Here is a 24,886-nt window from a genome sequence, read left to right as displayed (position 1 = left end):
TTTGGGTTTAGGATTTTCGATAAATTGTCAAGGATTGTATAGCTGACACTTTTTTTTTATTTTAGAAAAGACTATTAATGCAAAAGTTGAGTTTAGTATTTGCTTTTGCTACATGTATATTCATGTACTTATATCCATATTTATTTTCTCGAATACACTCGTTCTAAAGCATCATTCATACAAAAATGCATTAACGCTATTAGCGGTGTCATCACATCTCTGAAGAATGTTTTCATGATTTATGGGAAAGTGGATTGAAGTGATGGAGATAAAAAAAGTCCAGTCAAGCTCGGCTGACTTGGAAGGTTCCGACTGCTTTCTTCTCCTCGAAAAAGGATGGACACGTGGATGTAAACCAAGCCGTCGCAAGAAAGTTGTCTTCCTAACAACCATACACAGCATCCACCCTTAATGAGTCTTATTAGTCCTCTCGTGCACGTGTCAATATACCATTTGTGCGGTAGCTTAATTATTCTTGCCACCATACTTGAAGTGGATCCTTAAACATACGGATGGGGATCGAGTGAAAGGTACTAAATAAGATTCCATCTTTACCGTGCACGTGTGCCGAAAGCAAATGACACCCAAGGAACTGGCGCGCCCTTGCCCGCTATTAGGGACACGTGGAGCACCGAGGTCGGGTCAAACAAAAGGAGAACGAGCCACCATTTTTTATCCCCTCTCTCGGTCGATCTCGACATCTTCCTCTTCCGTCTTCCGTCTTCCCAACCCCAAACCCCCCCACCCCCCGCTTCTCTCTCTCTCTCGATCGCGAGTCCGTCGTCTTAGTATCGAAGAAATTTGAACTAGCAGGAGGAGACGAGAAGGAACCGACTCCTCTTTGTCGGATTTCGAGGTCCGACGTCGCCGCCAGCGAGATTTCTCGGGGGCGCACACGGTCGATGGATTCCGATCTCTGGATCTCTCGCCTCGCCGCCGCAAAGAGGCATTACTCGATTCAGCATCAGTACAGCTTCCAATCAGGTCATGCCCCGATCACTCCTCCGTCCGCCCTTCCTTCTCTTTGCTGTTCCCGTGGAACTCCATAGTTCGATTGGAATCCTTTTGCCTGTGTACCGTTTTCCGAGCTATAAATTGGATTTTGATAGATCGGTTGAGCATCGATGAGTTCGAGATGGAGGAGGAGGAGGAGGAGGAGGAGGAGGATGTCCGGCCGGATTTCCCCTGCCCCTACTGCTACGAGGATCACGACATCACGTCGCTGTGCTCCCACCTTGAAGAAGAGCATGCTTTCGAGTCCAAAGCCGCTGTGAGCATACAAACCCTATCTATCTAATGATATTAAGGAATGAATATGATGATAAATGTCAAAATAAATGAGTTTTCACCCAAAATTAATAGTATTAGTTTTTATTTGTCTTTGCTTATATATATATATATATATATATATATATATATATATATATATATATATATATATATATAAAGATCATATCTCATCTAACAACTTAACCTTTTAGATGCAATGATATTGATAATAAGTTTAATTTTGTATCGACACGACACGAAAGGTCCTTTGTTCAAAATTTATCGGGATCACGCTTGTAAAAAAAATATTTTTTGATTAATTTTCCGTGTTGAGTTGAGCAGTTTGCCCTCACACTCTATGGGAAGCATTAAAAAAATATAAATTAAGATTGTATCTCATCTGATAGCTTAAGCTCTTGGATGTAATAGCATTAATAAATAAATTTTAAAATTTAAAATAAAAATTTATAATCTAGAAAATATGATTTTAGGATTTCCTTGGCTTGGATGCTAAAGATAGTAAGCTTCCTCTATTTGATAAGTAGAATCGAATGCTAGTCTTATCTTTCTCTTTATTTGCACAAATCCCCGCTTATATTTCTCATGTAGATGTCTCGGATCCTTTAGATTCCAAACTAGGGATTATTGTCTCTTTTGTGGTAGATTTGAAGCTCTTATAGTTTCTCTTGCCATGAAATATCCACTTTCTTTGATAATCAAACATGAGAGATCTAGCAATACGTGTAAATTAGACAAAGGGAGAATGAGTTTTTCGTAGAATTAGATGTGTCTTCTATTATTCATATATTTTAGTGGTCATCAAGTTAATGAGTTAATTATCCCATCGAGCTAAATCATGACACCATCTATTCCAGAAAATTATATTTGCTCGGTTTTCTTTTGACAGGTTTGCCCTATCTGCACTATAAAGGTTACAAAAGATATGCTGAACCACATCATCTTCCAACATGGGCACATATTCAAGATATCCTTTACACTGTGTTACAACTTATAAATCATGCTGTCATGTGATCGTAAATATCTTATCACTTGTTTTCTTTGACAAAGGATTACCTGCAAAGACATCGAAGATTACGCAGATTTGGGATCCCTAGCGGTCACACACTCTCTCTTTTGGGGAGGGATTTGTATGAGTCTCATTTGCAGGTGCTTTCGGGAAGTGCTGGTTATGGATCAAACCACATCGATGAGTCAAATATCGCAGCCGACCCATTTCTTTTGACACTTCTGATGAACTTTCCAACATCTGGGGCAGAAGAAGCTTCAAAACGTTCCCCCGATGAGAATTCTTATAGGAAAAAAGAATCAAATTTACCTTATTCAAAATCAAGGTAATTTATGTTTATTTTTTTTCCTTAAATAAGCATTGATTTCTGCCGATATATGGTCTTAGCATAAAAGGTTGTAAATGGGTAACGTTTGGGGCTTAAGATATTTAACAAGAGGATCACAAAAAGTAAAACTTGGACTTGATTTTGGATATTATAATCAACTTAGTGGCTTAATGCTAAATGTAAGCGATAATTGGTATTTGAATGTGAGAATATTCCTATCTTCCATGCTAACCTGGCTGGAAGAACAATGGAGCAGATACTGAATGAGAGGCTCAGTTGATGTTAACGCATGAGGCCCCCCCTCGCCCGCCAATGCAGGCAGGGTCTAGGGATGTTTAGGATTGTTATTGGTGGCTTTGATTGCCTGAACGCTTTGTCCTCATTCGTATTATTACTGCAAACACCTTGTCATCTGTTTCTTCTTGTTCTTCTTAACTGGTGAGACGGATCATCGGACTGTTAGGTTTATGAGCTACAATTATATGAGCATCGATTCTTTGTACATATTAGAAGGCATACACACATGTATCCAACCATCAACGGGAAACAGGGCCAAATTGCAGTAGATCTTCAAAATAATTGCATGTGCCACTACTTGGGGTGGATATTGGACTTAATGTTCTGATTATATTCATGATCTGACATGTCTGATCTGTCTATGTGGTTCTCAGTAGTCGCATGAAAAAACTCCTTTGAGAAATGATCTCATCATCATTGCTTAATGGCACCTATTTCTCATCTGAGAAACTTTCTTTCATAACAGTTTGAACGCTTCTTCATTGGCATGCGAGCAAAAGGAACAAAGGCAAAAACAGGCCACAGGTAGAGCAGATTTTGTGCAGGATCTACTTGTCTCCACTCTTTTTGGTGATTAAGAAAGCTGGGGGACATGTTGTTGATGCTACATGGAGGCCATTTTGGTTTCTTCTTCCTGCCTTTTAGATGCAAGGTCAAGTTTGGCGTATGTATACTACCTTAGATTATGTTTACAGTGCAACCGCCCACTTTGCAGAATATGATGCATCATATGTATTAATCAGTTTTAACAATGCTATACGTAGTAATGATGCAGCATACTTATTTCAGAAACATCAGATGTGCATGCTATTCTTATGCACTGAGTTTGATGATTAGTGCATGGAGGACTGTATTTGCAAACATAACTGAATCTCTAAAGAGAATTATGTTAAACGACAAACATTAGAATAGCCTTACTACAATTTCAATTATTATGAGACCCGTGTTAGTAGTCTTATGGTCGGATCAACGTGTTTGCATACTACCCAATTAGGACGGTTTGCATACTAAATCAACGGTTGGACCAATAAATACCCATAGAAACATGCCAAAAACGTATATTTGGACCAAAACTAATAATCTTATTTTAGACTGTTAACAATGTGATTACTCTTGTTTGATTAGAGCCGCCACAGCATGATCTGCAAAATGAAGAATGACATACTTGAGATATCCATCAGACCTTTTATATAACATGTTTGCTTAGACTTGATGATGATGCAATTATATTGTTCTGAGAACGGAGAGAAGAAAAGGAAGACTAAATGCAAAAACAAGATACATAGAGATACGAGGATCTCTAATTTGATTACAAATCCTGCATCAACAGAGAAGGATGTAAACACTATTTTAACTCTTTTTCTTTTAGATAAGCTCTCTCTCTCTCTCTCTCTCTCTCTCTCTCTCTCTCTATGCCAAAGTTAAACAGATTTGGTGAAGACGAGTTTAGGTGATACCTTTCACACCTCCCTTTTGTCCGTCGAAGAAGAAGGGCACCATGAAGAAACAGTCTGAACTAGACAGAAACAACAACAACAACCTGTTTCAACAGCTTTCAAGAAACTCAACATTTGTAAGTAATCAATTGCATTAGAAATATCATATCCATAATTACTATTATCTACAAACTCACAATATAAAATAGAGTTGCAAGCTAGACTAATCACCAAAACCTCCTTGCTGAAGCTTTTTTCGCTTAAGGTCATCTATCTAGGCACCTCTCCTCACATACATGAAGCACTTTGCTTCACACGGAAGGCCCAAACGAACTACACAAACATTCTTGAACATTGAACAACCATCATCTCGATCATCTCATTTGTGTTGTTTTTTTCTTTTGAATGCTGATATTGAGTTCCTTTGGAGAACACAGGCATCTTGGTTTACTAAAACTAAGGATGTCAGAGATACTAAAAATATCAACACACCCAACTCATAACTTCAAAATTACAAGTAATCTCAAACTTTCCTGAGTCTATGCCAAAAACCTAAATAGAACAGAGAGAATCAAAGTTCCAAAATGAGATACTTACATACCATTTGACTTGCAAAGGAGTACCAACTCAAGAAGATACAAAAGCAAAGAAAATTACTAAGACATAGGTATTCCCGCCAGGAAGTAGCAGAGAAAATGCTAGCCATACAGAACGCGAATACCTCCAATAACCGAGGTTGATTATTAGTCTTACCTGCAAAAAATCCTTTCCATATCAGTAACAAATGATGTATCAAGACTGCAAGATCATCCAGAAGCTTTATGTGATTTCAATGGTTGATGAAAGTAATTTAGTGTAAGAGACCATGTTTCATAACAATTTGACACCTTCAAGCTCGAATGAGCACGACAGTATACCATAATCTAAGGAGATCCAGTGACAAAATTCATACAAAACTGGTTAGGTGAAGAATTTCAAAGAGGAATGTGACATATCCTCCAACCATGTGAATGTTTTACAAGCATCAGCACATTGATCATTGGCATTAATATGGAGAGACATAGTTCCATATGAGCATGACACAAGCAAACAGAGATATAATACAACTATAAATTGAAGTGTGCCAAACTAAAGTGTTGTGTTCTTTTGAAGCTCATAAGTTGACAAATGCAGAAATAATTACTTGATAGATGCATCAACAGTGCTAAGTTAATAGAAACTACTTCAATAATCAGCTAAACGCAGCATCTAAGTTTAGCTTGAGTGACTAATCCAACGATCTGATCCAACCAACTTCATTTATTGCATGTCCTTCGTTGCATGTAATCATCAAATGGTCTAGAATAAATTATTGTGAGTGAACCTAACCAATCAACATAAAAAAGATGATCCTTCAGCTCTCAAATTGTGTATGAAGGTGGAAGATAAGACTTGCAATTCAAATTATTGATCAACTATAAAGTGCATATCAAGTTCTCATGGGAGCACACCAGTTGACTTCTCTAAGCTAGTTATGACAGAGAAGAACAATACTTGTCCTGTGGGCAACCACATCAAACATCGCTTTCTAAAAGTGACACAAGGGAGCTCCATCAATCTAGGTTGATAAGCAATCTGAAGAGTGAATATGGTGTAAATATTTTAAACTTAATGATTATTATAAAAAAAGTACCAAATTGTCATCATCAGCATGGCTTAATTTATCTTTTGAGATAAACATCGATCCACAGCAAATTTTGAAGTTTCCCCTTTTAGAATCCTCCAAGTTGACAGTTGCTCCACCATTGCATGAACTTGAACTGCAAGCAATATTGTAGTTTTCTGTTTCTCCCAAGAGATTTTTTTTTCTCCTGAGGAGATCATCTATATTTGATCTGCATTGTTGGGAACAAGATTCTAAATTTCCCAAGTATGGTTGGCACCAGACAGCATTTACCAATCAGAAATTGGACCTGTGTCTGTCAGTTGGTGTCATGCTGGTTAAATCATTTATTTTTAAAATTTCCAGGTTGGGCTGGATAATTACCAACAAGAAACAGCCCCGTACAGTACACAATCATGAAGCAACAAAAGTAATCAAGGTGAACTCTATAGTTTAAGTAAAGAAAAGAGAGTCGACAGAAGATATTTTTGCCAGCTGGTTCAACTTGGTGAATCAGCCATGAATTGCTGAAAATAAACTTTGAAGAACTCAGCAGAGTGATATAAATCTTGTCTTGAAAGAGTCAAGACCCAGTCTCAGTGGACTGAGTAGTGACATAGACATCTGATCAAGTCAAATAAAAACTTGGACCAAAAGACAGAAAGTTTTTTGCCTTGTTCTAGGTATAAAATGTGCCTAAGTTCTTATATCAGAGAAATACATAAATTAAGGCAACCAACCAATTTGCAGAAAGCACTCGGGGAAGACTCAATGTCAATTATAGAATTCCATCAAAGAATCATATCTATACACATTCAGACATATGCATCATAGAAAAGTAAGATGCAACAGCTCAAAGTAATGTATAACATGATGAATTATATGAAAGACATACCTCTACATGGTTTCAGATTTTTTCCCAGTGAGAATACGCGATATCTGGAGACCTCGACTGAATGCTTCATTGAAGAGAATCCTTGTCTGCATTTCCTGGAACCCAGGCATCCAGGACAAAAATGCCACTGGAGCCATTACAACCAATCCAAACATTATGTCATAGAGCCGAGCCACGGCAACCACAGTTTCCCATAGCACAGTGGATTCAATGAATGGTTTGATCACTTGAGCAATCGAAATTAAACCCCAACCAGTTGGAATAAATGCCAACAGGCTTGTAAAGATATCAACAATCTCAAAGGAAGTAACCTCCAGTAATAGAACGGTCACAAATATCACGAAGATTATTATGAAGGACTGGATGGCTCGATATGTTATGTGTTCCTTTGCAGCATACTTGTCTCGAGCATAATTCACATAGACAAAAATCCCTACAGCTGCAACAATACATATCCAAGAAAGTAGGTACACAGCAACACTGTGGCTCCCATCAGCAATTTTTAGCTGGTACACAATCCCATATTGGAATAAGAAATACCGGAGATCTAATATGATCTCCAATAGCTTTCCCCAGAGGCCAGTTGTCCGAAGATGATCATTTTCTTCATTCCACCATTTCTCCCAGGACAGGTCAGATGTAGCAGAAATATAACTAGGATACCAAATCCAGGTCATGAAATCATCAAAGTCATAGACAGTTTTTAACCAATCAAAACCAGATGGGTTGAATGCAAAGGGAGCCATGATCCATGATACCACCAGAAACCAGCTAGAGATTGTCATTACTATGTAAACAAAAGTATTCTTCGCAAGAGGACTGTAGGAAGCATACACAGTCAATATCACGCCAATCTCTATTGCTTTTATGAAGTGGCTACGTGAAAACAGTCTATAATTCTCTGCAAATTTCTTGTGTTCAACCACAAAACCACGTCCTGTTGCTCTATATTTTGCACCGCCATGGAGGATTGTGCGCCCATAATAATGGGCCTTAGTTCCCAAGGAGAAGGTATAGAACATCGATGCAAGCTGGAGCTGCATTGTCAAGAAATCCCAAATCGCAGGAAGAAAGCCATGCTCAATAGAGTTTTCAATAACCATTGGCAAGGCAGTGAAAAGGCCAAGCTGGATAATGAACTGCTGGTTGATAACAGTACCCAGAGCTGCATTGTCAGTAGAGTCAGCAATGTTTTTGATGGAACTTTCTAGACCACTAAGTGCCAGATAAACATGTCCCCAAATATATGCATAAACAGTCAGCACCACCATCATGGTGTTAAAGTAGAAGCCCACAGTTGTGTAAAAGAAGGAGAGCATTCGAAAGAAATCCAACCTATGACCCAACCTATAAACATCTCTGCTTAAGGTCTGTTCACCATTGCCACTAGCAACCTTGGCTTCAAACATAGATATCTGATTCAGGCCTACATCCCGTCCTTTCCCCACCTGGATGTATTCATGGTGGGTGACATTGCCACCACGAAGCGTGCAATTAAAGCCTGCAAATATGTCCTCACTGATATTGATGACTCTGGATGCCTTACTAATGCCACCTCGGCTCAGAAACCAAAGGCGATCAAAGACATCAGGATGGCCATAGTGCATTCGGACCTTCAAAGGATTTGCCAAAACCCGTTGTCCAAGTGTGACAAAGCTTGTCTCCTGTGCAGACATGAACCATGCGAGGGAGGACACTGAACCAGTAAAAACATGTTCACGAACTCCCAAGATTGTTGGTTTTCGAGCACCATAATTATAGGAGTACTCCTCTAACAGGTTGCGCATTTTGAGGGCCTCTTCAAAATAATTGTCTTGATTCATGTCAATAGTCTGCACTGCATCACCCCTTGTGAAGATGAGGGCATGGTTCTGGTTCTCTGGTTTGCCTTCTCCAAGCTTCAGTGGCCCTGGCAAACGGACCCGGTATATCTCTACCTCTTTCTCCAGTTGCTGATCATATCTCACAAGAACAGAGTAATATTCCACTTCATCCCTCCCGGACTTCTTTTCATCAACATAAGCCACACGAAGGGCTTCGTTGTTCTTCATTAGATACAAAATATCACTGGCACGTGCATCATTCTTGGCTTTCTGGTTTCCATAAATCTGGCAGGCCAGCACATAAGTGTACTTCATCATGGCAGTCCCATGTTCATGGCCTTTAAACAACAAGCTGATACCACTGCTAGCTCTGTTACGGTCTCGTGATAGTGACTTGCCCCCATCTTCCAAGCCATCTATATCATTTATTCGTCTCCTTGACAAACCAACAGAAGCTAGCTCCCTTGAACCATCGCTGATGTCAATCTCAGAAGCATTATCAAGAAAGGTAAGCATTTTGAGAGCCCTGTAATAGTACATCATTCCTCTCACCGTGCGTGACAGTGTCTGACCCCTATATGAGGCCCAAAGGCGAAGATCTCTCGACCTTTTGTTCCATAGCTCTTCCTCATCAACCATGCCTTCTCTATGCATACGTTCCAAAAAGTTTGCCCAGTCATCTTCATAAATCTTCTGCAGATAGAATATGATAGAGATGCCATCTTCATTTTCTGAGTGAAGCTGCTCCTTGCTGTACAGAACTTCCTCATTGTAATATGGAGTCAAGACACTAAAGGCCCTCATCTTTTCCACCTTGGGAGCTCTGGGCATGTTCATGAACAATGAGTTGCTGAAGAAAGCAATACGCCTTCGGGCCTCCAGATTTTTCGGTACATTGTTCATTGAATCTTTCGATGTAAGAATTGTGTGCAGCCGTCTTACCTGCCTGTAGAAGTTCTCATTGTCTGCATTGGGCAATTCAATGGCATTCTCAAAGAGCAGATCACTTGATCCCCTCGGTGCCAACCCTGCTTCTTTAAGTTGCTTGATGCTCTTCTTGTTATTGGGGAAGTCACGGGTAACTATGTCATAGAGGGTCTGCAATGTGTGGACCACTTTGTTCCTGTCCTTGTTTGGCTTGACCAATGTACCCAGGAGGATAACCAGTTTATCATATATACTCTGCAGAATGAACATATTATATTCCACCGAAAACTTCTCCACCCTAATCCAATTATCAAACTCCTCATATACCCGGGCAACAATGGAATGCTCTTCGGTTCCTTTATTGATGATATCCAGAAGCAAGGACTTGATGCTGTCATATACCTCGATTACTGCACATCGCCTGTATTCATTCTTGCAAATCATTCTCCAGTGTTTTCTGTCATTAGCCTTGTATTCGTTTACCTGGCTGAGAGCAAGCAACAGCTCATTGCAGAGTAAAATGCATGGCCACCTAATCACCCGGATCTTCCATGTATAGGGTGGCAGCTCAAGAAGCTCTACTTCGCGGTCACTTAAAATATCCTCCTCCCTGAACGTTTGAATTATCTCATTCCATATCAATGCAAACCTGCTGGGACCAACCTGATTCGATTCAATCTTCTTGTATGGGCGCCCCAAGCCATACCTCAGCTTTAGCCGGTTGACAGCATCTCTGAATTTACTCCTCAGCGAGTCATGTTCCTCGGTTAGTTGCTCCTCTGGCATCAGATTGAACTTCATTGCACTAGCAAAGAACTGGAACCTCAGTCTCAACTGCTGGACATCACGAATCTCACCCAGGTGCGAGAACAGGCCCACTAGCGCACCAACAAATGAAGAGAAGATTGAGTACCAAATCTGGATATCCATCAGATAGATCAGGATGACAGGAAGCCACAAGATAACCACGCCGAACCTGTTGGTGCGAGAAAAGAACTCATGCCACTCATACTCAATGTTTCGAAGTTCGAGCATAGCCTTGGTAGGGGCAACCATCGGCTTGATCTGGAGGAAGTAACTGAAGGAGAACTTGGCAGAAAGGAGTGCAATCCAGAAGATGGCATACTTGAGGTTGTCCAACAAGCCCTCCCTGAGCCCTCTACCGATGAATATTCGGCTCTGGAACCACCAAGTGAGCATGTAGAAGATTCTCCAATTGGTCTTCTCGAGGAAGTTCCGGAGCCAGGGCAGGATGAAGAGGATGATGGCGAGCAGCTCTGGGAGGATGAATACAGCAGCCGCCTCGAGAAAGTTCACCAGCTGCTGGTTTGCGGCCTGTGACCACCGCCTGTCACGGTTCCTCTGCTCCCATATCTGGGAGTAGAGAACCGAGAATGCAACCGTCCACGTGATGGCGACGAGGCTCTTGAGCACCATGCGAACCCCGAGCAGCTTGGTCTCGGATGACACGAGGCTGTACTGGGTGCCGGCGTCAAGGATGGACTGGAGCAACCGGAGGCCAGCCCAGGTGATGAAGATGGTCAAGACCCGGACCTGGTCATCGCGGGTCTGGAGATTCTGCCACGGGTATGTCTCCCCACGCCATGCCACGATGATGGCCGCCTGTAGGAAGAGAATGAGCATGACCCACAAGCGGTCGAAGCTGCGGAAGAGGTTCCAAAAGGAGCGCTGCTCCACGAAGCCCGTCTTCCCAATGCGGTTCTTGTTGGGCGGCGTCAGGAAGAAGTCCTTGGACCGGTCAAGGGGCCAGCGGAGGCGCTCGAAGCAATGGTTGCTCCAGAAGTACTCGTTGATGTCGTCATAGTTGCGCCAGGCGGAGTTGGGGGCGGTGCCATTGCGGCTGGCCTCGACCTCGCCCTGGATGGTCAGGTAGATCGGGGTGACGACGCGGGTGAGAAAGCCGTTCTCGCCGGAGGTGACGGGTAGGGCGCGCTGCCCCGTGGCGTCGTCAATGTAGCCCTCGAGGACGCGGTTGAGGTCCATGGCCATGTTGTGGAAGATGTAGGAGAGGCACTCGGGGAGGAAGCGGAGGTTGGCGGCCTCGCCCCAGACGAGGAGGTAGAGGGAAACGTAGAGGAGCTCGCGGCGGGGGTCCGGACTGGCGCGGCGGAGGCCGGAGTCGGGGAGAGATACGTGGGGCTTGCGGCCGAGAAAGGCGCACCAGGTGGTGTAGTTGTGGAGGAGCTTCTTGCGGACGTGGCGGACGACGGAGGGGTCGAGGACGTCCGCGTTGTCCGGCGGGGGCTGGAGGCGCATCTGCGCGTTGGCGAGGAGGAGGACGAGGTGTTCCCGCTGGTTGCGGACGTTGTCTCGTTGGAAGCCGAAGGAGATACCAAGCCAGTCGAGGAGGTCGAGGCCGGAATGCCAAGGGACGAAGAGCGGCGTCGGGATCCCGACCATGTCGCGGAGGGCATCCATGGCGGCGCGAACCTCGGGGAAGCGGAGGCAGGGGTGGTCGGCGAGGAGGTTGTGGATGGGGATGATGTTGTAGACATCCTCCCCCGGGCCGCCGGCACCGGGCGGTCCAACCATGTTGCGAGGCGGCGCCGTCGGGCCGGGGCCATAGACGGCGCCCGGGCCGGTCCGGGTGGGGCGCTGGCGAAGGTTCATGGCCGCATCAGATCTGGGCGAACGTCTGTACCTTTCCCTCTCCCGCTCTGCTGTGTCTTCTTCTCCTTTTCGAATCTTTTTGAGCTGTAGAGAGAGGAGAAACTCGTAGTTTCGGAGCGGGGGAATAAAATACGTACAAAAGTGTAAGCTGACATGTAAAAATAGAGAGATTTAAGTGAAAAATGCAAGTTTCCTTCTTCTCTCCTCTTCTTTTCTTTTTCTTATTCTCCTTTTTAGCGCTCGTGATTCGAAAACTCCCAAGCCACATACTTCTGTGGGACCCAGACGCAGGATGAGAAGGAGACAATTTTGGGGAAACAAGTGCGGGACGCGTGTAACGAGGTTCATTTTCTCTTGTGTGTGTCTCACTCGCTCTGCTGCCAATCTCACGCCCCAATTATTTTCACCAAATCACCAACCATGGCGACGTTCGATGGAGGAGCTTATCGCGTAGAAAATTACTCTGCGGTTACGACGGCTTCTCCCCCTATGGCGGTTTCTGGAACGAGGTAATGACGGGACGACGCGGAACAAACGGCGACTGTTGCTTGGCCGGGAAGCAAGAGGAAAAGAGGCGAAGAAAGGACGATAATAAGAGGAAGAGCAGGCAAGTACCTCTCGACGGTTCTCTTCTCTCTTTCTCTTCTCTACAACTTTGCTAAGAGCACAAACAGTAGAAAGGAAGCGATCATGTACCTGCGAACAGAGCGAGACGAGAGGAAGGAGGCAATCTGCTGCCGATCCAGTGACGGCGATGGGGCAACGGGCGAGTGGAATGTGGTGACGAGAGGAGAGGAAGGGCAGCGGTGGCTTTGGGGTGCAATGAAGCTTGCGTGGACGGCTTCGCTGAGGTTGGAAACCCTCGGCGTGAGATATGGGCGGAGCCCCTCTTTTGTGTATCTTTCTCCGACGACGCAATGAGAAGAGGTCTCTTCTACCAGATGATTCGGTACCCGCCGACCCCCGTACGTTATCCTGACTCAGTAGGTCATTGGGTCCCGCGGGGGGCGATGCGTGTGATTCTAGCGAACGGTGTGAAACGGTGTGAAAGGTTTTCGCGGTGGTTTCGAGTTTGGCAATCGAGGAGCTTTGTCGTCAGGCGATTGAAGGGTACGCGTCTCACCTACCCGCGCTACTAGTCGACCTTGGTAAGTGGATTCCACGGCTTCCTCGTGGCTACCAGGCACGCGAATGGGTCGGAAACGGTGAGTTGTTAATTTGGACTTGGTAATGGCGTCGTTTCAGTATCTTACGGCTGCTTGTGCTTTTCTGAATCCGACCCGCGAGAGGCTACCGTTGATGGACGAGCGGACGAGTCCCACGTGGTGACTGCAGCACTACTCTCGAGGTGGGCCGTGGAAAAATTATCTCACACGCGCCATGCACGTGCCGGGTGGCAATCAGTGAACCCGTATGTGGGGCCAAAGACCGCAGTCTTTCGGGTGTCGTCAAATCGCCCCACGTATAAATCTCTTCCCCTATGAGAGACAGACACATGGGCCGAGGGGCCTGATGGAGCCATGTCATGTAAAATATTCTCACGCGTTGGGGAGAATATTATATATGTGGTCCATCATGTTGGATGATTGAGTTACATTTATGGGATAAATTGATGAAATAGTTGGTGTCATCCTTTACCTGACACTCGTGTTGTAGATAATTGTTAGTAATTAGCACATTAATATTCAAAAGGTAAAAATAATAATAATTTTCAAATTCCAGATTTAAAAAACTGTTCCACACCAGCACTGCAAGCGTGAGGCATGTGCCGAGATCTGCTACGTTGGATTGTAGTGCCAAAAGCCTCTTGGCTTGTTCTTATGATTGGAATTGTCCTTTGTACGTAATAATTTTTATTAAATATAGTCTAATATTCGGATGATTTTTTCTTTCAGTTTTAATTTTTCTATTTGATTCTTTTTTCTTTAATACCCTCTTATCGTTACCATCTCCTTTGGATGGACATTGTCGATCGTCATAGGCATGTCTTTTATCTTCTCAAATTTTTTATCTTCTCAATTTTTTTATTAAATATAAGTTGAGAAGTTGAGATTAAAGATGCTCATGATTGAGTGAAGACATCTATGATAATGTAGAAACAACCACAATAGGATGAAAACTATCACGAGATAATATTCATACGAAGAAAAAGGTGATAGTGATGAAGGGCATTTAGGTACCAGAGAAGAAAGGGACACCAAATATGAAAATTGAAAACTAAGATACCTTCCTAGAAAAATCTAAAAAGAAAAGTTTTTTTTAATAAAAATCACCACTACTATTATTATATAAATATGGGGTTTATAGATACATCAACAACGTTGGGTCTGTGGAAGGGCCTATATATATATATATATATATATATATATATATATATATATATATATATTGGTTGAATCGGATGAAAGATCTTGACCCGCATACTGGGCATACTGGTGATACATGGAATGAAATTTGAAACCATGCTTCCAAAAGAATGAATCGTAGTTGTCTATTGTCCTACTTCAGTTGCACTTTAGACATAGTTCCATCCTTAAGTATGATCATGTCAACAGACCACCAAATGTCTTGCATCCTCGAAGGAAGGTGCGCCATAAGACAGCATTTGGCTGAAAGGGCATGCCACTGATCACAAGCTCTGCTTTCTTTAGATGCCCACATTTGCATAGCAAATCAACCACACACACATAGTGATCCATCTCTGGTTCAATGCCATAGTCACTCTTCATGCTTTCCAACATCAGCATCCCCTCTTCCAAAAGACCTCCATGCCTGCATGCTGAAAGCACTGCGAGGAAAGCGACTCGGTCGGGCTCGAACCCTTCGGACTCCATCTGCTTAAACCGCGCAAGCGCTTCATGAGGGCAGCCATGGAGTCCTAATCCTGAGATCAGCGCCGTCCATGAAACGAGGTTCTTCTTATCACCCATTTCATCGAACACCTTCAGACAACCGTCCAGGCTGCCGCATTTTGCGTACATATCCAGCAACACGTTGCAGACGAAGGTGTCCATGCAACCAGAGATGGTCTTGACGATAAGCCCATGGACTGACCTCCCGAGCTCCAGGCTGTTGATCCTTGAACAGATGCTTACCAAGCTCACCGCGGAGTAGTTATCGATCGAATGACCAGAGGATTGCATGCGTTTGAACGACAACAAGGCTTCGGAGTAGCCGCGATTTCGAGCACAGGCATTCAGCAAGATGTTCCATGACATGGTGTCAGGAGTTTGCAGCCGGAGAAGCAGCTCCTGTGCCTCTTGGTATCGACCGGCTCTGTTGTGAACACTAGCTGTAGCATTTGATCGAGCAGTAGAGGTAGCCACTGGATCAGCATCCTTGGCAGAGGAGGACGCATCAGATGAAATGCCAGGAGAATCATATGAGGCAATGAGGGCACTGGAAACATACTCGTTGTTGTCGTGTCCCATTCTTATGATCAATGAATGCAGCTGCTGGAGTTGGGCCGGAGACAGTCGCGTGAGCATAGAAGAGAAGGACAGCTCGTTTGGTCTGTTCTCCGATCGCAACATCGACTTGAGAAGAAGTAGGCAGGTAGGTGGATCATCCTTTGAATAGCCTGAGATGAGAGCATTCCAACAAACTACATTCTTCACGGGAAGTTCGTCGAACACTTTGTGCGCATCCTGCAGCCTCTTCCAATTTGCATAGTAGTCGATCAGCGAACTGGCGACGAACATGTCGTTGTCAAGATTGCGCTTGATTGCTTTGGCATGGATGAGCTCGCCGTACTCTGCGGAGTCGAAGCAGGTGCAAGCATTGATCACGGTGGCGATCGTAGCCCCGCTGGGTGATACTTCATCGACATGCATCGCGAAGAAGAGCTCCAAGGCTCTCTCCGGGATACTACTCTTCGCGAACCCTGTCATCATCGTGTTCCAAGAAACCACGTCCCGAGTCTGCAAACTGTTGAAGAACCGCTCAGCTGCGAGCACTCCCGAGCAAGTGGAGAGTGCATTAAGCAAAGCATTTGCGACGACAAGGAAGGAATCCATCGCGGTCTTCACAGCGAGCCCATGAATTTGCTCCACACACCGCAAGCTGTCCGATGAGCGGAGAGAGCACAAGATGCCCAGAAAAGAGCATTCCGTCAGACCCATTCCAGTTCCCAACAGCCGTCGGAACAAGAATATGGACTCCTCGACGAAGCCGCGCCGGGAGAACGCCGCGATGGTGGAGTTCCAAGTGACGACAGTCTTGGTGGGCATTTCCTCGAACAGACCGAACGCATCATCCAGTCTCCCGTTCCTCGCGTACAGGCCAAGCAAAGCGGTGCCGGAGAAAGGGTCGGCGTGGAGAAACCCGGACTTGAGTATCAGAGAGTGCAGTTGAATGCCACGATCGAGATCAAGCGAAGGGAGGGAGAGAAGGGGTGCAAAGGCGAAGCGAGTGGGTCTGAGGCCGGCAGCCAACATCCGGGAGAGCACCGCGAGCGCCTCGCGCGCGTGGTTCCGGTGAGCGTAGACGGCGACGAGGGAATTGTCGGAGGCAGAGATCCGGTCGAACATACGGAGAGCATCAGGGAGGTCATCTCGGTTCAAAATGGCGCGTATACTTTTATTGGGTTTAAGACAAGTGTGTGTGTGTGTGTGTATATATATATATATATATATATATATATATATATATATATATATATAGTTCATTCATTAAAAGAAAAAAAACCCTAATAATTTCTCAATAGAGAAATGACATGGCACTAAACATCAATACATTGTTTAATAATGAAACTTTCTGACACATATTATTGCATTGCAGTCATGAAAGGTGGATTCTGCAATCCGAGAGGAGTGTTTTCTTCTCTTGTTTTGTTTTACCTTTGAAGCTGTAGACTTCTTGGCGAACACAAAGATGCAAAAGGTTTGTCTTATTGCCTCTTTGCATTCTGCCATTGACGATGACTGAATGCAAACATATGTTTGACACAGAAAGAAGCATCACATCATTTTACAGATTCCTTGGAAAAGGTCAACACCAAAACTTGATTACAAAGTGTGCAAAGGTTGGTGGCATCCTTCTTTCTTCAATAAAATGTCATCTTGTGAGGTTAGTCCACACATTATAAGAGAAAGGTGAAGAGGTTCCATCAGCCAAAAATTTAGCCTCCATGCTTTTCCTAGTTAGATGTTGAATGTTTCCAGTGGTTTATTGATTAAAGTCTCAAATGTTATTTGGCCATATGTAATTTATCATGGTGAAGCATTTCTGAGAACAACAGCGAAGTAGCTCCATCCTTTGGTTTTGCTAAGCTTAGTCACTATGATTAGGGTTTTCTTACACTCCAAAGCTTCGAAGCTGTTGAGGACAACAATGTATGGCTGAAAGCACAGCAGACATGGACTGTTGAAGTGCCTGACTGTGTCTCTAAGATTGAGTTCAAGTTCTAGCAGCAATAATTTAAGAAGGTAATCAACAATTCACATTGTGTGATTCCAAGGAATTCGTTGACCTTTTGGTCTCATAATTAAGCAGAAAAAACTGCATTAAATATCTTCACTACTACTTGCAGCTTTAGAGAGGCAAAATCAAATTTTAAGCCATGAATCAGCATGCTATACTTGGGATTACAGACTAACAATTGTATGTATTCTTCAAATATATATATATAATCCAAGTCCATATATGATTTCCAGATATTGCAAGCATTCAGATTTTGACCCATCGTGTAACATCCTATTAGTCCCACATCGAAAGTGGACAATGTGTATGATTAGCTTATAAGGACCTGATGAGTATACTACATTAACTCCCGTTTAACCATTTTGGTCCGTGACTGAAGGACCAAAATGGAGTTATTGACCAGTTGACTCATCAAACTCGGCTCACATTTGGTATCAGAGTCGACCTAACGTTTAGAACAATCATAAAGCATTGTTCCATAAATTTCCTACTTGTCTTTGAAGTAATGGATTTACCATTATAAAGAGCTTTGCCTCACATGTAAGAGAAGAAAAAAAAAAAAAAGTACTTCTTTAGTTCATGTTAAACTCTGGTTAGTATGCAAAAACTAGTAGAGATGATCCATCTCATATCCTCACATTTGTACATCTCAAGCATAGTGGATGATGATCAACATCAAAGTCAATTTCATTCATATGATTGTATATGTATTAAAATAATATATTTGGATGTAGTTGTGTCAGTTCTACACATGCATACAACCAACCAAGGCTTGAAGCCAAAGGGTCCTTTTAGGTCTCAATTTCATATAAATTGCAATTATACATTGACCTTTCATGGATGATAAATTAATACGTTCATCACTATGCAAACACACACAAATGGTTTGAAGGAACACTAAAGAACAAATTTCCATCCTAATCCCCTTTTTTTTTTGGTAACATCAATTCTTATTCTTAAAGATGTTTTCAAAGACCATTTTTGCTCTTTTTCACCTTATATAACATTTTATTACGGTTGACTTCTATCAAGAAAGATCAAGAATAAACAATCAAATTCAAACGCATAATATGCTCTAATAATTAATCACTTTTCGTAAATTATTAAACAATCAAATTCCATTCAATCAAATTGAATAATCAAATACCAAGACATAAAAGTAAATTATTAATCACTTTTCGTAATTTAAAAAAAAACTCCATTCAATTTAAAAGAAAATTCATGACAGATTAGTGTGAGTTTAGCAACGTAATTAAAATGGGGAAGGATAATTACTCGTGCTTAAACCAAGAATGTTGATATTTAAACCTAATCTAACATGATTAAAAGTTACATAGCCAATGATTTGTGTGCTAAAACAGTGAGCCAAAAAAAACTCCCATGTCTACCGAGAAGAACTCATACAACTTCCCTCCGTTTATGATTCAAATCCAAAGCAGAGAGATGCAGAGACCAAAAGATTGCCTATTACCGACAACTACAACAGTAGTAATAATCGAACAGAGTAAGCATAACGAGGGACGGATGAGGATGAGCTACTCACCTCCTTCCTCTGTTTCGATCAGCTCATTTCCGCTGACCCTTCTTCTTCCACAGCTCCCCGAGCACTCGAATCCCGGCGCTCTTTCTCCTCCCGCTGCCGTCTTCGTCCATGTCCCCGGCCACCAGCGGCGACCCCCAGCCGAGGTGCTTGTCCATCGACCCACACCGCTCCGCCACCCTTCTCCCCGTCGTGTCCTCGGCCGTTGCGTCCCCCGTTGCCAGTACCGCGGCAGCGGCCTCTGCCGCCTTCCGCCATTGCTCTGTCTGCACCCTCAGCCGCTTCATCTCCGCCTCTAACGCCGCCTTCGCGCCTTCTGCTGCCTCCAGCTGCTCCGCCAGGCGACCCGCTTTAGCTCTGCTTTCTTTGAGCTCTTCCTCCGTGGAGTTCAGCCTCGCCGTCAGCTCTTCTTCCTTGGCCCGAGCAGCGTCTGCGATCTGCCTCGCTTCCTCGTCGGCTCTGGTCTTGAAGATGACGTTCTCCTCGAGGAGTATCTCCACTTCCTTCTCCTTCTCCGAGAGCTTGGCCTTGAGAGCGTCCACCTGTGGGCTATCAGGTATCACCACCGGCTCTCTCTTGTCTTCCTCTTCTTCCTTCTTTTTCTCCTCTGTCTCAGCAACTACTGCATCGCTGATCATTGCCTTTGTCTCCTCCTTTTCCCTCTCCACCGCACTCTCTTCTTTCTTCTGCATGCTGACGTCTTCGTTCTCTCTGTGGATGGGCTCAGTCGGCACTACTACTTCGAAGACATCCATCGTCGCGGGAGAAGTGACGCTCTCCTCCTCGGACTTGTTCTCCTGCGGTGGACCGCCCTCCTTTCGAGACTCCTGAGGAACATGACGCTTGACGTCTTCTCCTTTCGCCGTCGGGGATGTGGCCGTGATCCGCTTCTTGGCCTTCACGAGAGCTTGCTCCGCCTCGGTCTTCGCGGCTTCCGCCGAGGCCACCTGGTCTCTCAGCCGCTTGAGCTCCTCCTGCGCCTTCTTCAGCTTGGTCTCCAGGTCGGTTACCCTCGTGCCCCGCTTCCTCTGCTGCATCGAAGCCATCAGCCACGGAGTTGAATCAGTGCATGAACTGGTGGCCAACAAGAGCAGGACGCTCCTCGCTTACCTCTTGTAAGACACCACGAGGGGACACCCTGGGGCTGCGGTCGGCGGCCACGGGGCGGTGGTGCACGCTGTTGGCCTCGGAGCAGGCGGTGGCCCTCAGGTGGAGCGGCGCCCGCGGCGACTGCCTCTGCGGCGCATCTGACGACCCTCTGCTCCCCATCAGAACACCTCTCACCAACTTGGTGGCCTCAAAGAGAGAGCTCACGAAACAAAAGTGTTCGACGAAAGTCCTTACCTTGATCTCGGCATTGGATCGAATCTTAAAGCTCAAACCCACACCCCAACACTTGGCTTCACCTGCTCAGATGCCTAAACTATGCTTCAGAACCAAAGAGATGGTGGACAACGGTACAATTAAATAGAAGCAACACCGCACAGATGGAGGCACACATTTCCAAGCCCCACTTCAAATTTCAAACTCTCTCCATGGAGGAAGGAAGGAGAGGTGGTGGTGAGAAGCACAACAGCAGATACTGAATTAGCTAAAGAAGTGAGCAAACCGTGAGTAGAGAGAGAGAGAGAGAGAGAGAGAGAGAGAGAGAGAGAGAGAGGAATAGGAATAGTAGAGCTTGTGCATACAGAACTGTTCTGTACTCCCACATGGCTGCTCTCTCTACAATTTTTTTACCATGGCAATACATGTACATGAGCGGTAGATCCATAGCAATGTGAAAAACATTGCGTGCAAAGGAGAAAGATAGAGAGAGATGGTGGAATGGTTCAGGTCAATAAATGATGTAGAAGCTGGAGGAAGAGACAGCTTTGGGAACAGCAATACTTCCAACTTTATTTCATCTGTGCAATTCTTTTGCCATGGCAATGCATGTACATGAGCTGTAGATCCATAGCAATGTGAAAAATATTGTGTGCACAGGAAAAAGATAGAGAGAGAGAGAGAGCGAGAGATGGTGGAATGGTTCAGGTCGTCAATAAATGATGTAGAAGCTGGAGGAGGAGACAGCTTTGGGAACAGCAGTACTTCCATCTTTATTTCATCTTTGCAGATGAGTGGATGATAAGAAACAAGGACAGAATTAATGGTACTCAAGTTTCAACTGGCATTCTCAGTGTTTTAGCAACAATCTTTACCAAAGCAGTAAGCAGAACATCCCCTTGTAATTCTCCCAAACGGAAACAAGTGTATGAATCATAGCAACAATCTCTATCCATGCAGAAATAAAGAGTGACCAGCCAAAAAAATTGTGGATTTTGCAAAGGGAACTATAGGATTATACTACTTTTCCAAGCTTTCTAGGCATGAGAAAAAGGAGGAGGACATGCTCTGTAGGAGCATTTAATACTAGAACATGTGGATCTGTAAAATTGACAAACTTTGCATGAAAGATAAACATTTGCAAATATGCATTCATAAAAGTAGAAACGAGACCACCTTTTTGTGAATCAACATAAAAAGCTACTTTCACATGGCTAGGGATTATTAAATGGGTGAACAACATGAAAAATAATATGAAGTAATAATAGGTCAGCAGGAGTCTCCCCCTACAGCAATGTGCTTTCACTGTTGTCTAACATGCAAAGAAGAAGATAGCAGAGACTGGATTTGTCAAAGAAACACAGAGATCCAACTGAGGAGATAAAAAGAGTGGAATCTCACCTCTGTAACAGTATCTATGCTCATACGCCTCAACTTATTTGTTTATCCGAGAGTTCCTCCACAGCCACCACGCTCTGGGAACTCCTCAGTCCCCTTCGCAGAGGGAGAGAAAGGATAAAATAGAGTAGAAAATTGGGAAAGAAGGGCTTGGGAAGGTATGCATATTATTACTCTAGAATGGGGTTGGAAGCTCCAAAAGAAAAGCTAAGGGAAATGTTTCCTTGTTGCCAAGACAAATATATCTCATCATTAGGATAAGGATGGTAGCAGCATTTGAAATACAGTGAGATAAAGTGGTTTAATTTAGTGCTTTGTAAAAAGAAGCTACAGCTTAGGAAGGATTGCAAGAGGACAAAAGGATCCATCTGCAAAGACTGGCACCTTCTCCCATGTTTCTTTTGCCTTTGGGGGGGTGGTGTTATCTTGTTATCATTACCACTGCAACAGTTGTCCTTTTTTATCTTGGGAAGGCTGACTCTCACAGGCCTCCTCATGTGTAAGAAGGTGTGTAATATTAATATTCTACATTGTATTACTCCCTCTTACATGCATGTTTTGTGGATGGCTTTATAGATTTTTGTGGTTGCATGAGCTTTGGATGACTGAACCCAATATCTTGTTATGACCTAAGGATGACATATCCTGTTTAATTGAAAAATACTATAACATCTGCAAATCTCCTCTCAAAATCCCTGAAGGTTTAATTCTGTTTTTTCTTTTATTATTTATTGCTGCTGATGCCATTTTCTTTGATTGAAGTTTTACCTTAGTGTGATGGAAGATTAGCCTTGAGATGTCATTGTGTATATGCTTTTTAGAATGTCAACAAATAGATCTTCCCTAAATCATTCATTCATAATTTTTTTGATATGCTAAGCCCTAAGAGCGAATTATTGATACAAAATAATTAAGTCCAAGTCGACGACTATCCTTTACAAACCCTTATAAGCCTGTAACATTATTATAAATACTTTTACCATGATTATGAACAATATGAAACAAAAATAATTGGTTGGTTAAAAGAATTATAACAATGTTGGAACAAAGCTACATACGTTCATACTAATAACATCATCAAATAATCTATTACAACCTAAGACCGATTAGTTTTGCATGATTAAGAGATTAAATACTATACTTGGAGTCGATAGTATTATTGTGAATCCATATCCTACTAGATATATTAGGTTGTTTGATTTGCTCCCAAAGCATTCCATTGAAATTACCAGCTAAACACAATTAGTTGTATCAACTTTAAATGATCGAATCAAACTATGCGATGCTTAGTTTGTGCATCGGTTATGATTGTCGTCACACACTGTATTATGAACGAACCTCTATAACCAAAAGACTGACGTAGGGAGGTGAAGCGATGGAGGAAAAAAGCTAAGAAAAGACTAGAGAAGTAATAAATAGCATAGCATACCTTACGCGTTTGCCGGTGTCAGGGATTCTTGAATACGTTGCGGCAGAGCGATTCCATTACTCTGCCCTAAATAGAGGACAACGAATGGCAAACCTAAACCGAAGGGGAAAATGATTGATACGCTATGCTGCCAGCAAAATCCAAGCCGATGGATGGGATTGAAACAAGCATCACCTGTGAGCGCACATTACGAGTCCCCGTGACGCAGTGGTTGCTATCAGAGTGACGACGATGAATGCCGCCATGGGAGAGAAAGAGGGAGGACGGATCCTGGTGGTGTCTGCGCATCAAGTCAAGAGGTGAAAGAGATGGAGAATCCGTGTGACCAATAAATGGAGGCGGCCGGTCTCGTTCACGAGGGAGTCGAAATGGCTCGCCTCAGCCTTTCTTCCTCTCGCGGCTACGGAAATGGTGGTCCTGAGGAGAACAAACCATGGAACAGAAGGTTGAGATATGTAGTTAGTACTTGGCACAAGTGAAGTGAGCTGTTTATTCTGAGGTGCATGCACAGGTCCAATACCCATTTACCTTTATTATGAGTTTGTCCCCTGTATAAATAATAATAATAATAATAATAATAATATTATTATTATTATTATACAGTCTTATTTTATAGACAAAGAAAATATTTTTTAACTTAAATAAAATTAATAGGAAGCCAAACTTTTATGTCATTTTGTGCTAATAAAAGATTGGGTGCTAGATAAAGCATAATTCTAAGCTCTATCTTGAGACACAACTACTTGCCACTTACATATTATGTATTTTAATGTTGGAGAGTAAAAAATAAGCCAAGATTTAGTTTTGAATATAGTAAAAATTCTCATTAATCCAAGATTGTTGCAAGAACATTTTAGAAGAAGAAAATTTACTATTAGTCATTCAAGATATAAGAAAAAGATATATATATATATATATATATATATTCGAAAAAAGATTAATTTTAGAAGCAATTTTATCAAACAATCAAATTTAAAGGCTCGTGCACATGTATTATTCAAAACAACAACAATTCTGTAACAATTGAAAATATTTTATTTTTTAATAATAGAAAAACACAGAGATTGCAAGTCAAAATTTCTAACAGCAATCTGTGGTTAATTTCTCATCATGACTTTACTCAGGGTGATGTAGCTATAGAGCAAGATGAATTTAAAATATTTGTTAAATCTGTTAGTCTTATTATAAATGTTAAATCATTCGAGTGAATTTGATACGAATGTCAGATGGATCTGAGAATCATGGTGCTGTTGTTTTTGCAGGTTGTGTGGACAGATGTAGCATACGTAATGAAGCTATGACTATACGGAATGGCTTATTTGAAGCTTGGAGTATGGACATATAAAATATTCATATCGGAAGTGATGCTGCTGCTTTGATCCATCTATCGAATACTAAAGACTTTGAGCCATTGTTAACATTCTTTTTTTTATATGTGTTTTAATTTTAGAAACTTTGATCTCTTCTGGTAGAAGAGGAGATGGTAAAATGACGTTTTTT

At 42.9% G+C, this 24,886-nt stretch overlaps 4 protein-coding genes, 1 long non-coding RNA gene and 1 other non-coding gene across 13 annotated transcripts; 2 read left to right on the top strand and 4 right to left on the bottom strand.

The window, feature by feature from the left end:
* Positions 1-718: 718 nt before the first annotated feature.
* LOC135676795 (protein DEHYDRATION-INDUCED 19-like) lies at positions 719-3,713 on the top strand. The gene is made up of 5 exons (XM_065188366.1): positions 719-984; positions 1,110-1,270; positions 2,177-2,254; positions 2,344-2,621; positions 3,388-3,713. The coding sequence occupies exons 1-5, from the start codon at positions 903-905 to the stop codon at positions 3,497-3,499; spliced, it is 711 nt and encodes a 236-aa protein (XP_065044438.1). The 5' UTR covers positions 719-902; the 3' UTR covers positions 3,500-3,713.
* A 1,116-nt stretch (positions 3,714-4,829) lies between these two features.
* LOC103999841 (callose synthase 12) lies at positions 4,830-13,261 on the bottom strand. Its single transcript, XM_065188345.1, has 3 exons — positions 12,972-13,261; positions 6,895-12,359; positions 4,830-5,110 (listed from the first exon to the last, which is right to left on the bottom strand). Exon 2 carries the CDS (start codon positions 12,273-12,275, stop codon positions 6,897-6,899), a length of 5,379 nt encoding a protein of 1,792 aa, XP_065044417.1. The 5' UTR covers positions 12,276-12,359; positions 12,972-13,261; the 3' UTR covers positions 4,830-5,110; positions 6,895-6,896.
* LOC135592691 (small nucleolar RNA J33) lies at positions 9,191-9,271 on the bottom strand. Its single transcript, XR_010479192.1, has one exon. It is a non-coding gene; the product is annotated as a small nucleolar RNA J33 (small nucleolar RNA).
* LOC135676792 (uncharacterized) lies at positions 12,367-13,912 on the top strand. 2 transcript variants are annotated; one of them, XR_010514427.1, is made up of 2 exons: positions 12,367-12,882; positions 12,953-13,912. It is a non-coding gene; the product is annotated as an uncharacterized LOC135676792 (long non-coding RNA). The 2 variants fall into 2 exon arrangements; XR_010514426.1 differs by having other exon boundaries at positions 12,950-13,912.
* An 811-nt stretch (positions 13,913-14,723) lies between these two features.
* On the bottom strand, positions 14,724-16,849 carry LOC103999939 (pentatricopeptide repeat-containing protein At3g58590). The gene has a single exon (XM_009421849.3). The coding sequence runs from the start codon at positions 16,802-16,804 to the stop codon at positions 14,819-14,821; it is 1,986 nt and encodes a 661-aa protein (XP_009420124.2). The 5' UTR covers positions 16,805-16,849; the 3' UTR covers positions 14,724-14,818.
* A 2,086-nt stretch (positions 16,850-18,935) lies between these two features.
* On the bottom strand, positions 18,936-23,811 carry LOC135581006 (interactor of constitutive active ROPs 4-like). 7 transcript variants are annotated; one of them, XM_065188310.1, is made up of 6 exons: positions 23,561-23,811; positions 23,387-23,479; positions 21,961-22,053; positions 20,581-20,654; positions 20,347-20,494; positions 18,936-20,267 (listed from the first exon to the last, which is right to left on the bottom strand). In XM_065188310.1, exons 4-6 carry the CDS (start codon positions 20,592-20,594, stop codon positions 19,263-19,265), a joined length of 1,167 nt encoding a protein of 388 aa, XP_065044382.1. In that variant the 5' UTR covers positions 20,595-20,654; positions 21,961-22,053; positions 23,387-23,479; positions 23,561-23,811; the 3' UTR covers positions 18,936-19,262. The 7 variants fall into 7 exon arrangements, with proteins under 7 accessions (XP_065044382.1, XP_065044372.1, XP_065044385.1 ...); XM_065188300.1 differs by having other exon boundaries at positions 20,581-20,642; XM_065188313.1 differs by lacking the exon at positions 21,961-22,053.
* Positions 23,812-24,886: the final 1,075 nt, after the last annotated feature.

This window comes from Musa acuminata, chromosome BXJ1-1 (genome assembly GCF_036884655.1).
Source record: "Musa acuminata AAA Group cultivar baxijiao chromosome BXJ1-1, Cavendish_Baxijiao_AAA, whole genome shotgun sequence".
Taxonomy (NCBI): Eukaryota; Viridiplantae; Streptophyta; class Magnoliopsida; order Zingiberales; family Musaceae; genus Musa; species Musa acuminata.
The sequence above is the reverse complement of the archived record's forward strand: the minus strand, read 5'-3'. Positions and strand labels throughout refer to the sequence as shown.

Excerpts from the sequence above, each read along its gene's own strand:
- LOC103999841 (XM_065188345.1), bottom strand. The coding sequence starts at position 12,275 with ATGAACCTTCGCCAGCGCCCCACCCGGACCGGCCCGGGCGCCGTCTAT.
- LOC103999939 (XM_009421849.3), bottom strand. The coding sequence starts at position 16,804 with ATGTTCGACCGGATCTCTGCCTCCGACAATTCCCTCGTCGCCGTCTAC.
- LOC135581006 (XM_065188310.1), bottom strand. Across the intron at positions 20,268-20,346 it reads CTCGTGGTGTCTTACAAGAG|CAGAGGAAGCGGGGCACGAG; the intron begins GTAAGCGAGGAG and ends GCTTCGATGCAG.
- LOC135676795 (XM_065188366.1), top strand. The coding sequence starts at position 903 with ATGGATTCCGATCTCTGGATCTCTCGCCTCGCCGCCGCAAAGAGGCAT. Across the intron at positions 985-1,109 it reads TCAGTACAGCTTCCAATCAG|ATCGGTTGAGCATCGATGAG; the intron begins GTCATGCCCCGA and ends GGATTTTGATAG. Across the intron at positions 1,271-2,176 it reads CTTTCGAGTCCAAAGCCGCT|GTTTGCCCTATCTGCACTAT; the intron begins GTGAGCATACAA and ends TTCTTTTGACAG.